Consider the following 14626-nt stretch of genomic DNA (forward strand, 5'->3'; position numbering starts at 1 on the left):
GTAGTGGAACATACACTGTATTCGAACATTATGAAGTACCTCGAAGAAAACGATTTGTTGACATAGCACGGATTCAGAAAATATCGTTCTTGTGAAACACAACTGTCTCTTTATACTTACGAAGTAATGAGTGCTATCGACAGGGGATGTCAAATTGATTCCATATTTTTTGATTTCCAGAAGGCTTTCGACACCGTTCCTCACAAGCGCCTTCTAACCAAACTGCGTACCTACGGAGTATCGCCTCAGTTGTGCGAATGGATTCCTGATTTCCTGTCAGAAAGGTCGCAGTTCGTAGTAATAGACGGAAAGTCATCGAGTAAAACAGAAGTAATATCCGGCGTTCTCCAAGGAAGTGTTATAGGCCATCTATTGTTCCTGATCTATATTAACGACATGGGAGACAATCTAAGTAACCGTCTTAGTTTGTTTGCAGATGATGCTGTCATTTACCGTCTTGTAAAGTCATCAGATGATCAAAATGAATTGCAAAGTGATTTAGATAAGATATCTGTATGGTGCGAAAAGCGGCATTTGACCCTTAATGAAGAAAAGTGTGAAGTTATTCACACGAGTACTAAAAGAAATCTGTTAAATTTCGATTAGGCGCTAAGTCACACAAATCTGAAGGCTGTAAATTCGACTAAATACTTAGGGATTACAATTACAAATAACCTAAATTGGAATGATTACATAGATAATATTGTGGGTAGAGCAAACCATAGACTGAGATTTATTTGGCATAACACTGAGAAGGTGCAACATGTCTACTAAAGAGAGACTGCTTACACCACACTTGTCCGCCCTATTCTGGAGTACTGCTGTGCGGTGTGGGATCCGCATCAGGTGGGACTGACGGATGACATCGAAAAAGTACAAAGAAGGGCAGCTCGTTTTGTGTTATCGCGAAATAGGGGAGATAGTGTCAGAGACATGATACGTGAATTGGAGTGGCAATCATTAAAACAAAGGCGTTTTTCGTTGCGACAGGATCTTTATGATATTTCAATTACCAGTTTTCTCTTCAGATTGCGGAAACATTCTGTTGTCAGCCCCCTATATAGTGAGAACTGACGATCACGATAAAATAAAGAGAAAGCAGGGCTCGCACAGAAGAATTTAAATGCTCGTTTTTCCCGCGCACCGTTCGAGAGTGGAACGGTAGAGAGGCAGCTTGAACGTGGTTCATTGAACCCCCTGGCAGGCACTTCCTTGTGCATAGGAGAGTAATCACCTAGATGTAGATGTTAGGTGCTCTTACACTCAAGGAAAAAAGTGTGCGAGACAGTTAAGTGTGAATTGCAGAGTAGTGCTGTAGATGGAGATGCAGATTGTACGCGAGGGAGGTCGCCATCTTGGGCAAAAATGTCTGCATTCAGCTGGAGGAAGTGGGATGAAAGATGGTGAGGCGCGAGGTGGCGAGCCGACGTCTGAGTACAGAGCAGGTGAGCAGAGAAGCTGGTGGAGGCTGCAGGAGCAGTTCCAAGCGCGGAACAGAAAACGGGAGCGAGGTGTGGGCCGGGTGTGTGTCACAAGGATGCAGGGCGGCTCGTTGACGAATGCGACAAGAGTAGCGGTGAACGGGGGGCGACCAAAGAAGCCACGGGGGGAATTGTGGAAACAATTGCAGTGTGGGGAAGATCAAGGAAAGCGGAGAGGATTCTCGAACATATTCCCAGTTCGAAGATGACGAATTTCCTTGAGACACAGAAGTTGCTGTCCATGCATCAGCACGGCTTCAGAAAGCATCGCTCCTGCGAAACGCAACTCGCCCTTTTTTCACATGACATCTTGCGAACCACGGATGAAGGGTATCAGACGGATGCCATATTCCTTGACTATCGGAAACTGTTTGACTCGGTGCCCCACTGCAGACTCCTAACTAAGGTACGAGCACATGGGATTGGTTCCCAAGTACGTGAGTGGCTCGAAGACTTCTTAAGTAATAGAACCCAGTACGTTGTCTTCGATGGTGAGTGTTCATCGGAGGTGAGGGTATCATCTGGAGTGCCCCAGGGAAGTGTGGTAGGTCCGCTGTTGTTTTCTGTCTACGTAAATGATCTTTTGGATAGGGTGGGTAGCAATGTGCGGCTGTTTGCTGATGATGCTGTGGTGTACGGGAAGGTGTCGTCGTTGAGTGACTGTAGGAGGATACGAGATGACTTGGACAGGATTTGTGACTGGTGTAAAGAACGGCAGCTAACTCTAAATATAGATAAATGCAAATTAATGCAGATGAATAGGAAAAAGATACCTGTAATGTTTGAATACTCCATTAGTAGAGTAGCGCTTGACACAGTCACGTCGATTAAATATTTGGGCGTACCATTGCAGAGCGATATGAAGTGGGACAAGCATGTAATGGCAGTTGTGGGGAAGGCGGGTAGTCGTGTTCGGTTCATTTGTAGAATTTTGGGAAGATGTGGTTCGTCTGTGAAGGAGACCGCTTATAAAATACTAATACGACCTATTCTCGAGTGCTGCTCGAGCGTTTGGGATCCCTATCAGGTCGGATTGATGGAGGACATAGAAGCAATTGAGAGGCGGACTGCTAGATTTGCTACTGGTAGGTTTGATCATCACGCGAGTGTTACGGAAATGCTTCAGGAACTCGGGTGGGAGTCTCTAGAGGAAAGGAGGCGTTCTTTTCGTGAATCGCTACTGAGGAAATTTAGAGAACCAGCATTTGAGGCTGACTGCAGTACTATTTTACTGCCACCAACTTACATTTCGCTGAAAGACCACAAGATAAGAGAGATTAGGGCTCGTACAGAGGCATATAGGCAGTCATTTTTCCCTCGTTCTGTTTGGGAGTGCAACAGGGAGAGAAAATGCTAGTTGTGGTACGAGGTACCCTCCGCCACCCACCGAATGGTGGATTGCGGAGCATGTATGTAGATGTCGGAATAACTTCGGTAATTCAAGAGAGAAATGAGCAGCCAACAGTTTCAACGTTTCTTCCAGCGGTACATTTGTAAACAAAGAGACCACATCTAGGCTGATCATAATGTCATTCGGGCCTATCCTCGTCTCCTGTATGATGTCAACAATGGCTACAGTGGCCGACTATAGGTGCTAACAGTTTGGTTAAGTATTACGCCAACCGAAATGTAGGAGGTGCAGTAGCACTGACAACAGGTCTCAGAGAGGGACCCCGTTGTTGTGGACCTCGGGTAGACCGTACAACCTGGGTGGCCGTGCAGCTCTAGGTCGTGGATTCTTGACCAGTTCTTCTGGGGGGCCAGAGTTGTTCAGCAGCTCCCCCGTCTTCCCGCTTAGTGCTGCTGCGGGATCCCGTTTAAGAATCCTCCAGTAATAGGGCCACTTTCTTATGATAAGAAAGATGACGAAGGTGGCGGAGGTAGGAATCGAAAGCTCGGGATTTTATCCAAATTTTACGCGGCAAGTAAACCGAGAACTTTTTATGCGACGACTCCGTCGCGAAAGACTTTGTAGTCACAATCGTAACTAATGTTTAAATAAAGCTGCTGGCAAAATAGTAAAGTGATCATTAAATAAATTCACAAGTATGACATAATGTGAGGTATTCTTGCGGTATTCATTTGGTCAGCAATTGTGTTGAATACGATTTTCTGACGAACATTTGCAGAATGAAAAGATCAAGAAACGTAATGAATCAAAAAAAAAATAGCTCGGGCATTGCTGTAGTAGGAGATTTCGTTTGTTGACATCGGATGAAAGATTAAAAGTACTTAATTCACAGGTTCACAGTGTGAATGTTTATTCGCTCTGAAATATTAACTATGTAGTTATAAACGAGGATAATGCGATGTAGTCGAGTTAACTCGGGTGATGGTGAGGGAATTAGATTAGGAAATGAATTTTGCTATTTGGAGAGCAAAATAACTGATGATGGTCGAAGTGGAGAGGATATAAAATGTAGACTGGCAATGGCAAAGAAAGCGTTTCTGAAGAAGAGAAATTTGTAAACATCGAGTATAGATTGAAGTGTCAGGAAGTCGCTTCTGAAAGTTTTTCTATGGAATGTAGCCATGAATGGAAGTGAAACACGGAAGATCAATGGTATAGACAACAAGAGAATTAAAAACTTTCGAAATGTGGTGCTACAGAAGAATCGTCAAGACTGGATGGGCAGATCACGTGACTAATAAGGAGGTACTTAATAGAATTGGGGAGAAGAGGAGTTTGTGGCACAACTTGACTAGAACAAGGGATCGTTTGAGGCATCAAGGGCCCACCAATTTAGTACTGGAGGGCAGCGTGGAGGGTAAAAGTCGTAGAGGGAGACTAAAAGATGAATACACCAAGCAGGTTCAGAAGGATGTAGGTTGCAGTAGGTACTGGGAGATGAAGAAGCTTGCACAGGATAGAGTAGCATGGAGAGCTGCATCAAACCAGTCTCAGGACTGAAGACATTTTCTACCTTCATGTCACCGCTTATTTTGCCATTTTCATTGCGAAATTGACTGCTTGTTCATGTCTGGGGCAATGAGGGCTGTTTGCCTGGATTGTCTGCTGCTGCAAGGTAGGTCTGGTTTGTTTTCGGTTCTAATGTCGATGGAGGCAGATATACTATCGGTAAAGAAATCTTGAGAAATTTTCGCGCCCTCAATACGTTTTATTGCTACCTTTATTCTGTACCGGCGCCCTGTGGATGTCAATATGAAGATCTTGTAGAATTTCATACTTGTTACTACCTACTTTTTCCGCTTCTGTCAATAATTGAATTGACTTTTAAGTGTGCCACTGAATGATTTTTAACAGAATTTCGTTACGAATCTTCACGCATTGCTAAATTTGCACTCTTTCGTGGTAGCTGAGCAACGGAAATCCAGTGTGACTGGTCTCGACTGTGACGCAGATAGTTTCGCGGCAGAATGCGCGTAATGCTTTGCTATTTCGTAACGATCTGGGGTATTTTCTCTTACTGAAACAGTTATCTCGGTAAGCTGAAATTAATTTTTATTAGCACAGTTCATACTAATTTGCGTTTCTTCTTTCATTTACCGGGTGATCAAACAGTCAGTATAAATTTGAAAACTGAATAAATCACGGAATAATGTAGATAGAGAGGTAAAAATTGACACACATGCTTGGAGCGACATGGGGTTTTGTTAGATACAAAAATAGTATTTCTAGACGTGTGAAAGATCTCTTGCGCGCGTCGTTTGGTGATGATCGTGTGCTCAGCCGCCACTTTCGTAACGCTCGGCCTCCCAGGTCTCCAGACCTCAGTCCGTGCAGATTATTGGCTTTGGGGTTACCTGAAGTCGCAAGTGTGTCGTGATCGACCGACATCTCTAGGGATGTTGAAAGACGACATCCGACGCCAATGCCTCACCGTAACTCCGGACGTGCTTTACAGTGCTGTCCACAACATTATTCGTCGACTACAGCTATTGCTGAGGAATGGTGGTGGACGTATTGAGCATTTCCTGTAAAGAACATCATCTTTGCTTTGTCTTACTTTGTTATGCTAATTACTGCTATTCTGATCAGATGAAGCGCCATCTGTCGGACATTTTTTGAACTTTTGTATTTTCCTGGTTCTAATAAAACCCCATGTCATTCCAAGCATGTTTGTCAATTCGTACCTCTCGATGTACATTATTCCGTTATTTATTCAGTTTTCAAATTTATACTGACTTTTTCATCACCCGGTGTATCTTATATTTTTTCGTGTTGTATTTAACACACTAACCAGCATTAATGTAGTGTTACACATGATTGAAAACAGTCTGACGAAGTTCGGATAGTTCTTAAATTTCACGCCTGTGCGTAGTATGTTGGTACTACTTCTTCGCCTTGCCTGTTACGCAGTGTAGCAGACTTTAAAGCTGAGCGGAACAGAATAACGAAAAGGGGAGGGATCTCGCTCGTTTTGTCCACGACTGCGCGTGTCACCTGCCAGAGTCGTATCCAGACCTGTCATCATCATCGTCATCATCATCATCATCATCATCATGTTATCCGCCATATTAGCAGGTCCTTTGCCTCTCCATTCTCTGCGATCCATTGCTTCCTTCTCAAGGCTGCTGTATGTTGTACCGTCCATCATGTCATCCAGTATCTGGAATCTCTTCCTTCCTCGCTTCCTTTTCCCTTCTACATAACCTCCTAAAACTGTTTTCATCAGTCCGTCATTCTTTCTTAATATATGCCCAATCCAATTTCTTTTTCTTCTCTTTATTACATCTAGTAACTGTCTTTTCTCTCCCACTCTTCTCAGTACCTCTTCCATTTTCTACTCTGTCCATCCAACTTACTCTTTCCATCCTCCGCCATGTCCAGATCTGAAAAGCCTCCAGCCTTTCTGTGTCTTTCTTCCTCATAGACCCATGTTTCAGCGCCATATAGAACAACACTCCATACAAGACATTTTATGAGTCTCTTTCTGAGTTCTCTGTCCAGACCGCTGCAGAAAATTCTCCTCTTCTTATAAAACGCCTCCTTTGCCGTTGCTATCCTTGTTTTAATTTCTGTGGTGCTCTTCCAGTCGGTGTCTATCCTGCTTCCAACATACTTACAATTTTGCACCTGTTCTAGTTTTTCTCTATTCAGCATAATTTTTATTTCCTTATTTCCTCCTAGTGCCAATACTTTCGTTTTATTTGTGTTAATTTCCATTCCATATTTTTTTTCCGTTAGTTGCAATGGTGTCCACGAAATCCTGTAATTCTTTTTCCCCTGTGGCTAGAAGGACCATGTCATCAGCAAACCTCAAACACCCTACTCTTCTTCCTCCAATTTCTACTCCTTTGTCATCTAATGAGCATTGGTCAATCATATATAGACAGCATCCTTGTCTTACTGCTTTTCCTAGTATGATCCAGTTTGTACTTTCTCCTCTCACTTTAACTGAGGTTTTTTGATTAAGATATAATGAGTTTACAAGTGTTCTCCTTTTCCAGTCCACTCTCTTTTCCCCTCATTATAGTCGCCAGCTTGTCCCAAACCACACTGTCAAATGCCTTCTCTAGATCGGTGAAGCGCACATATATATATATAGGTCTCTTGCTTTTTCAATAAACCTTTATCCCAAGATTCGTAGGAGCCCTATTGCATCGTAGGTGCCCGTGTAAAGCCAAGCTGCTCCTCGCCAAGATTCTGCTCCATTACTTTTTCAAGTCTTTTATTAATTAAGACCCATCACGGGCCCCATATCACTCCAGCTGCACACGCCACACACCCCCTTACAGAGACTCCTCCAGCTCCAGCAGTCCCCTACCGGCATGAACGGTCCGCGGATTCCTGAGGTTGTCTACGTACACTTCCATCCGCTCGGTACAATTTGGAACGAGACTCGTCCGACCAGGCACCACGTCCCCAGTCAGGAACAGTCCAATGTCAGTGTTCACAGGCCCAGGCGAGGCGTAAAGCTGTGTGTCGTGCAGCCTTCAAGGGTACACGAGTGTGCCTTCGGCTGCGAAAGCCCATATCGATGCTGCTTTGTTGAATGGTTCGCACGCTGACATTTGCTGATGGCCCATCACTGAAATCTGCTGCAATTTGCCGGACGGTTACACTTCTGTCACGTTGGACGAATCTCTTCAGTAGTCGCCGGTCCCGTTCTTGCACGATCTTTTTCCGGCCGCTGCGGTGTCGGAGATTTGACGTTTCACCGGATTCCTGATATTCGCGGTACACTCTTGAAATGGTCGTACGTGAAAATCCCCTCCCCATCGCTACCTCGGAGATGCTGTGTGTGGCATCGTTTGTGCGCCGACTACAACACCACGTTCAAACTCAGATCTTGCTAACCTGCCATTGTAGCAGCAGTAACCGATCTAACAGCTGCTCCCAGACACTTGCTGTGTGTGGTGTCACCGCCAGACACCACACTTGCTAGGTGGTAGCCTTTAAATCGGCCGCGGTCCGTTAGTATACGTCGGACCCGCGTGTCGCCACTGTCAGTGATTGCAGACCGAGCGCCGCCACACGGCAGGTCTAGAGAGACTCCCTAGCACTCGCCCCAGTTGTACAGCCGACTTTGCCAGAAGGGGATCACTGACAAATTACGCTCTGATTTGCCGAGACGATAGTTAGCATAGCCTTCAGCTACGTCATTTGCTACGACCTGGCAAGGCGCCATTACCAGTTGCTACTGATGCTGTAAAACATGTACCGTCAAGAGCGATGTCCACCAATTATGGATTAAAGTTAAGTATTCCAGTAGTTACTTACGTTCTTTGCTGCTATAAATTCCCTTACCTGTTCCAGACCTCACGCCAGCCTGCGTCAGCTTAAACGCGTGCCTTTCGGCTTCCTCTCCTAGTGGCTTGGCTGTCTTGCCAAGTCACAACAGTGTCTCACACAGGCGTTGCCGACCGCAGCGCCGCATTCTGCCTGTTTAGAGGTCTCTGTACACCAGTTTCTTTGACGCTTCAGTGAACAATGGAAATACGTAACAGGTCAGGCGAATAATCGATGATTAGGATACTATTAATCGACTCCTACTCACAATTGCTGCTCTCTTTCAATTGTAATAGTTCTGACCACTATGGGACTGTGGTCATCGGTCCCCTAGAACTTACAACCACTTAACTCTAACCAACCCAAGGACATCACACACATCCATGCCCGAGGCAGGATTCGAACCTGCGACCGTAGCAGCCGCGTGGTTCCGGACTGAAGGGCCTACAACCGCTCGGCCACAGCGGCCGGCCTCTTTCGGTCGCATATCCACGGATGAGCGCCACCGAACGGTGATCCTACATCCACATCCATACTCCGCAAGCCACCTGACGGTGTGTGGCGGAGGGTACCCTGACTACCTCTATCGGTTCTCCCTTCTATTCCAGTCTCGTATTGTTCGTGGAAAGGAGGATTGTCGGTATGCCTCTGTGTGGGCTCTAATCTCTCTGATTTTATCCTCACGGTCTCTTCGCGAGATATACGTAGGAGGGAGCAATATACTCCTCGACTCCTCGTTGAAGGTATGTTCTCGAAACTTCAACAAAAGCCCGTACCGAGCTACTGAGCGCCTCTCCTGCAGAGTCTTCCACTGGAGTTTATCTATCTTCTCCGTAGCGCTTTCGCGATTACTAAATGATCCTGTAACGAAGCGCGCTGCTCTCCGTTGGATCTTCTCTATCTCTTCTATCGACCCTATCTGGTACGGATCCCACACTGCTGAGCAGTATTCGAGCAGTGGGCGAACAAGCGTACTGTAAGTTACTTCCTTTGTTTCCGGATTTTTATTTCCTTAGGACTCTTCCAGTGTATCTCAGTCTGGCATCTGCTTTACCGACGATCAATTTTATATGATTATTCCATTTTAAATCACTCCTAATGCCTACTCCCAGATAATTTATGGAATTAACTGCTTCCAGTTGCTGACCGGCTATATAGTAGCTAAATGATAAGGGATCTTTCTTTCTATGTACTCGCAGCACATTGCACTTGTCTACATTGAGATTCAATTGTCATTCCCTGCAGCATGCGTCAATTCGCTGCAGATCCTCCTGCTTTTCAGTACAATATTGCATCGTTACAACCTCTCGATATACCACAGCATCATCCGCAAAAAGCCTCAGTGAACTTCCGATGCTATCCACAAGGTCATTTATGTATATTGTGAATAGCAACGGTCCTACGACACTCCCCTGCGGCACACCTGAAATCACTCTTACTTCGGAAGACTTGTCTCCATTGAGAGTGACACGCTGCGTTCTGTTATCTAGGAACTCTTCAATCCAATCACGCAATTGGTCTGATAGTCCATATGCTCTTACTTTGTTCATTAAACGACTGTGGGGAACTGTATCGAACGCCTTGCGGAAGTCAAGAAACACGGCATCTACCAGGGAACCCGTGTCTATGGCCCTCTGAGTCTCGTGGACGAATAGCGCGAGCTGTGTTTCACACGACCGTCTTTTTCGAAACCCATGCTGATTCCTGCAGAGTAGATTTCTAGTCTCCAGAAAAGTCATTATACTGGAACATTATCGTTGAAATAACCGGTTTTCAGTTTTATCTTTTTTTCCATGCAAGTTGAAAGTGTGTGTTAACACCACTCAGAATAACCAGTTTCTGAAATAACTGATTTTCTGTTTTCTATTCCCGTTATTTACCGCAGTAAACTTATAAATCGTACCGAAATTGAAAAATTTTGAATCCCCCAGTTTCAAGATACATAGACTATTGAAGTAAGTGGCAAACGAAGGAGAACTTAGTATTTCCACGGTTCGCTGCTGTTCACGAAAGTGGCTGAATGTCACAGAAAATAACCAGTGTTCTCCTGTTGGTTCTGTTGTTGTTGTGGTCTTCAGCCCAGAGACTGGTTTGATGCAGCTCTCCATGCTAATCTATCCTGTGCAAGCTTCTTCATCTCCCAGTACCTACTGCAACCTACATCCTTCTGAATCTGCTTAGTGTATTCATCTCTTGGTTTTGGCAATAATCTCAAACCAAACCCTAGTAAATCTCAAGTATCCGCCTTCCATCTTAGGAACAAACAAGCCAAACGGAAACTCCGAGTCATGTGGCAAGGGGAAGAGCTGAAACATACAAACAGCCCAAAATACCTGGGAGTAACATTGGACAGAGCACTTACTTTTAAGCAGCACTGTCACAACATTAAAAAAAAGGTCTGTGCCAGGAACAACATACTGCGGAAGCTAACAGGTTCATCGTGGGGAGCTCAACCACATGTTTTGCGCACCACGGGTCTGGTGCTTGAGTATCTCAGCAGCGGAATATGCGGCGCCGGTTTGGAGGAACTCTGCCCACACAAAGCAAGTTGACGTCGCCGTAAACGAAACTGTACGTATTGCCACAGGATGCCTCAAACCAACTCCCACAGACATCATTTACCCCATCATAGGCATAGCACCACCCACTATCCGCAGACAAGTAGCCGCCGAGATCGAAAGATCAAAACAAAAGAATGATCCTCGACACCCGTTGCATATGCACCGAAAACAACGTGTCCGGCTGAAGTCCCGCAGGAGTTTCACTGAAACTACTGAAGAGCTCGCCACCAAGCCCGTCGCAAGGCGGCTCTCTCTCTCTGGGCAGAAATGGTGCCACACTCCACAATGGAGCTACTTGAGGAGGGATCCGCAGGACATCAACTATCGTTTACAACTTGGAGGTCATTAAACCGGCTGCGCACTGGAGTAACTGGGTGCAAATCAAACCTATTTAAATGGGGTTACAGTGATGGCGACAGGTGTGAATGCGGAGCAATACAGGACTTAGACATATCTGGGCAGATCAGTAGGTGGTCCATGACATGCACTAAAGATGATATTTTGAAAGTCAATGACAAAGCAATCTACGTTGCTGATTTCTGGAAAGGGAAGATATAATTGGTGCATCCGGACACGGAAGAAAAAGAAGAATTCTCTTGGTCTCCCTCTACGATATTTACCCTCGACCCTGCCCTCCAATACTGAATTGGTGATCCCATGATGACTCAGAACATGTCCTACCAACCGGTCCCTTCTTCTAGTCAAGTCGTGCCACAAACTCCTCCCCAGTTCTATTCAATACCTCCTCATTAGTTACGTGATCTAACCATCTAATCTTCAGCATTCTTCTGTAGCACCACATTTCGTAAGTCGTCTGCAGTCGTCTTAGTAAATTGTACATACGAGTGAAGTAAAATCGAAACTTTGTGCAACTCTTACGGAACTCGGTGGTGCCATTTCGATATTTGTGCACAACTTTGTTAGCCTGTTTGAGCGAGTTGAATGAAATATAATACGTGTGTTCTGTGGCGGACTCGGCTGACTGCACACACAGAGGGAGGGGAGGCGTTGACGCAGAAGTCCCTTGACGGAGAATATGTTTCGCTTTTTCTTTTCCGTTCGAAGCTAAGAACTTGCTCAGAGAATGTTCTTTTACTCCTAGAATCTTCCCGGGAGAGTATTCTCTCTCTCTCTCTCTCTCTCTCTCTCTCTCTCTATATATATATATATATATATATATATATATATATATATATATATATATATATACCCACAGCGCTGAAAGTTCGAGAGACCCAGCGATGCGTATGGGCTTCGATTTACTACGTCATACTGCTGCCCTTAGTGGTAGGCTTTGCAATGTGTATACGACCTTAGCTTTTCGTCCTCATAGGAATCGGTTCTTACAAGTTGTCTGTCCATATTTACCAACACACCGCTATGATAATGCGCAATTAAGAAACAATAATTGTTAACGTCTTTAGCGCTGTATTATTTGAGCAGTTTTTGCAGAAAGACGTATTTCGTCGAGCTGCTGTTGACAGCGTGGTTCGCCGTTTTGCCCGCAGGCGGCAGCACCAAGCGGTGCCGCGACGAGATGGAGTCCGGTGGCGCCGCCGCCGCCGCCGCCGCCGCCGCGGTCTCCCCACCACCCGCCGCCTCGCACAACAGCGCTGAGGCGGCGATCCCTTCTGCGCATGCGCCGAGTCCCGTCACGCATGCGCCGGCGCCTGCCGCCGTCACTGCGCATGCGCCGACGGTAGCGCCGGGCTCGGAGCCGGCGCGCAGACAGAGCTGCCTGCCAGTGTCCAGCTACAAGCTGCGCAGGTGAGGCTGTGCGCAAATACAGACACACACCACATTTCCCAATCAGCTTCCCCGTAAACAGATTTTCGTAATACCGTTGTTGGTTTTCAAACGTCGCTTTCGCCCGTCATACGGTCGCCGCGCGAAGTCAGTCGTTGCCGTGGCGCTAGTCCCCCCACGACGAATCATGCAGCCGTCGCTTTGCAATGTTTGTATGACCTCCTTAGCTTTTTATCGTCTGCGGAAGCGTTTCTTACAGCTTGACCAGAAGTCGCCTTCCTGCTGCCACCGAACTCCACTAATTCCCATTGTATATAACTCTAACGTGCCGATTTCGCTTTTAAATTTTGCCAATCACACCGTAAAAAAAGAAATGAAAACAAAACTTTAATTGTTCTTGAGTAATAGTAACAAGGTTATTTTTAAAGAGGTGCTAACGGAGGAGTAGAGTCCAGAATCTGAAATATTCTTAGGACACAGTTGGCAATATCGACGAAGATTCAATTAAGTGTACTGCAGAAGGGTAGGCGCTTCGTATACAAACACCACACTGTTTCTTAAGCACACGTTTCGTTAATTCTCGCTGACTTTTACTTACAGCATGCTTTCTAAAGAAATACCGACGAACAAGGAGGGTCGTGCAACTGAAAATATTGAATATAATATTCCAGAACGAAAATTTCACTCTGCGGCGGAGCGAGCGCTCATAACGAGACTTCCTGGTCGATTAAAACTGTGTGCCGGACCGAGACTCGAACTCGGGACCTTTGCCTTTCGCGGGCAAGTACTTTACCATCTGAGCTACCCAAGCACGACTCACGCCCCGTCCTCACAGCTTTAATTCCGCCAGTACCTCGTCTCCTACCTTCCAAACTTGGTCTCGGGTAGTTCAGTCGGTAGAGCACTTGCCCGCGAGAGGAAAAGGTCCCGAGTTCGAGTCTCGGTCCGGCACACAGTTTTAATCTGCCAGCAAGTATGAATATGGCATTAGTAAGTTTAATTGAAAAAGTAAACACGTCTGTGGAATATGGTAGAGGAGTTCATTACAAACGATAAATATTTTTTTCTAAATTTTTGAGTACTGACCAAATACCTAACTACATTACAGTGTTTTCAAACGGTGGGCGTAAAGTTGAGTTACTACCTGCCTTCCGCATGAAACACACCTATCTCAGCACCGACTACTAGTGTTAGACACATACGGTTACTGTCAACAAGTAAGGACCTCAAGATGATGATGTAACAACATCGAAACTAGTCGCCATTAAAACCAACAACTTAATACAGCTGGAGAAATTTCGTCATTTTTTAACATACACTATACTAGGACTTCAACACTCCACCTCCAGGTGCCTGTTACCCATTGATAATTACTGAAACAAGAAACGGCTACGGAGTTCCAAGTCAAAAAGGGAAAATGTGCCCCAAAACACAACCCTCGAATTCGCACAGAAACAAAATGAAATTTATTGGTATCCCTTAAGCCTACACAGATTCGTTACTTTTATGCGACAGCACTTCCAGCTTCGTAATGTGCCCACGACCTGCTCTTCGCCCTTATTTTACCGAAGAAATCGTCGCTCATGAACCCGCAGGTTAAACGCCGACGCAAGGCAACGCACTTCACATTCCCTTCGCTCTTTCGGACTGCGCTAACTCACTCACTCCTACACCCACATCTATCTCTACAGTCTGCAGACCACTGTGAAGTGCGTGGCAGAGGGTATGTACCACTGTGGTTGCAGTATTTGTTATCTTTTCCTCGCCATCCCCAATGTGAGCGATGTGTAGGGGATTGTTGTTGGGGTCTTCAGTCCTGAGACTGGTTTGATGCAGCTCTCCATGCTACTCCATCCGGTGCAAGCTTCATCTCCCAGTACCTACTGCAACCTACATCCTTCTGAATCTGCTTAGTGTATTCATCTCCTGGTCTCCCTCTACGATTTTTACCCTCCACGCTGCCCTCCAAAGCTAAATTTGTGATCCCTTGATGCCTCAGAACATGTCCTACCAACCGATCCCTTCTTCTAGTCAAGTTGTGCCACAAACATCTCTTCTCCCCAATCCTATTCAATACTTCCTCATTAGTTATGTGATCTACCCATCTAATCTTCAGCATTCTTCTGTAGCACCACATTTCCAAA

At 45.6% G+C, this 14626-nt stretch overlaps 1 protein-coding gene across 1 annotated transcript in view; it reads left to right on the top strand.

Moving 5' to 3' along the window:
• Positions 1 to 14626, top strand: part of LOC124719895 (tyrosine-protein phosphatase non-receptor type 11-like) — a 299365-nt gene that overhangs the window by 34446 nt on the left and 250293 nt on the right. The window contains exon 3 of the mRNA XM_047245075.1: positions 12245 to 12503. Within this exon, the coding sequence (XP_047101031.1) occupies positions 12274 to 12503 (230 nt within the window). The 5' untranslated portion in view covers positions 12245 to 12273. The remainder of the gene's footprint in view (positions 1 to 12244; positions 12504 to 14626) is intronic.

Source organism: Schistocerca piceifrons, chromosome 11, assembly GCF_021461385.2.
Source record: "Schistocerca piceifrons isolate TAMUIC-IGC-003096 chromosome 11, iqSchPice1.1, whole genome shotgun sequence".
NCBI lineage: Eukaryota > Metazoa > Arthropoda > Insecta > Orthoptera > Acrididae > Schistocerca > Schistocerca piceifrons.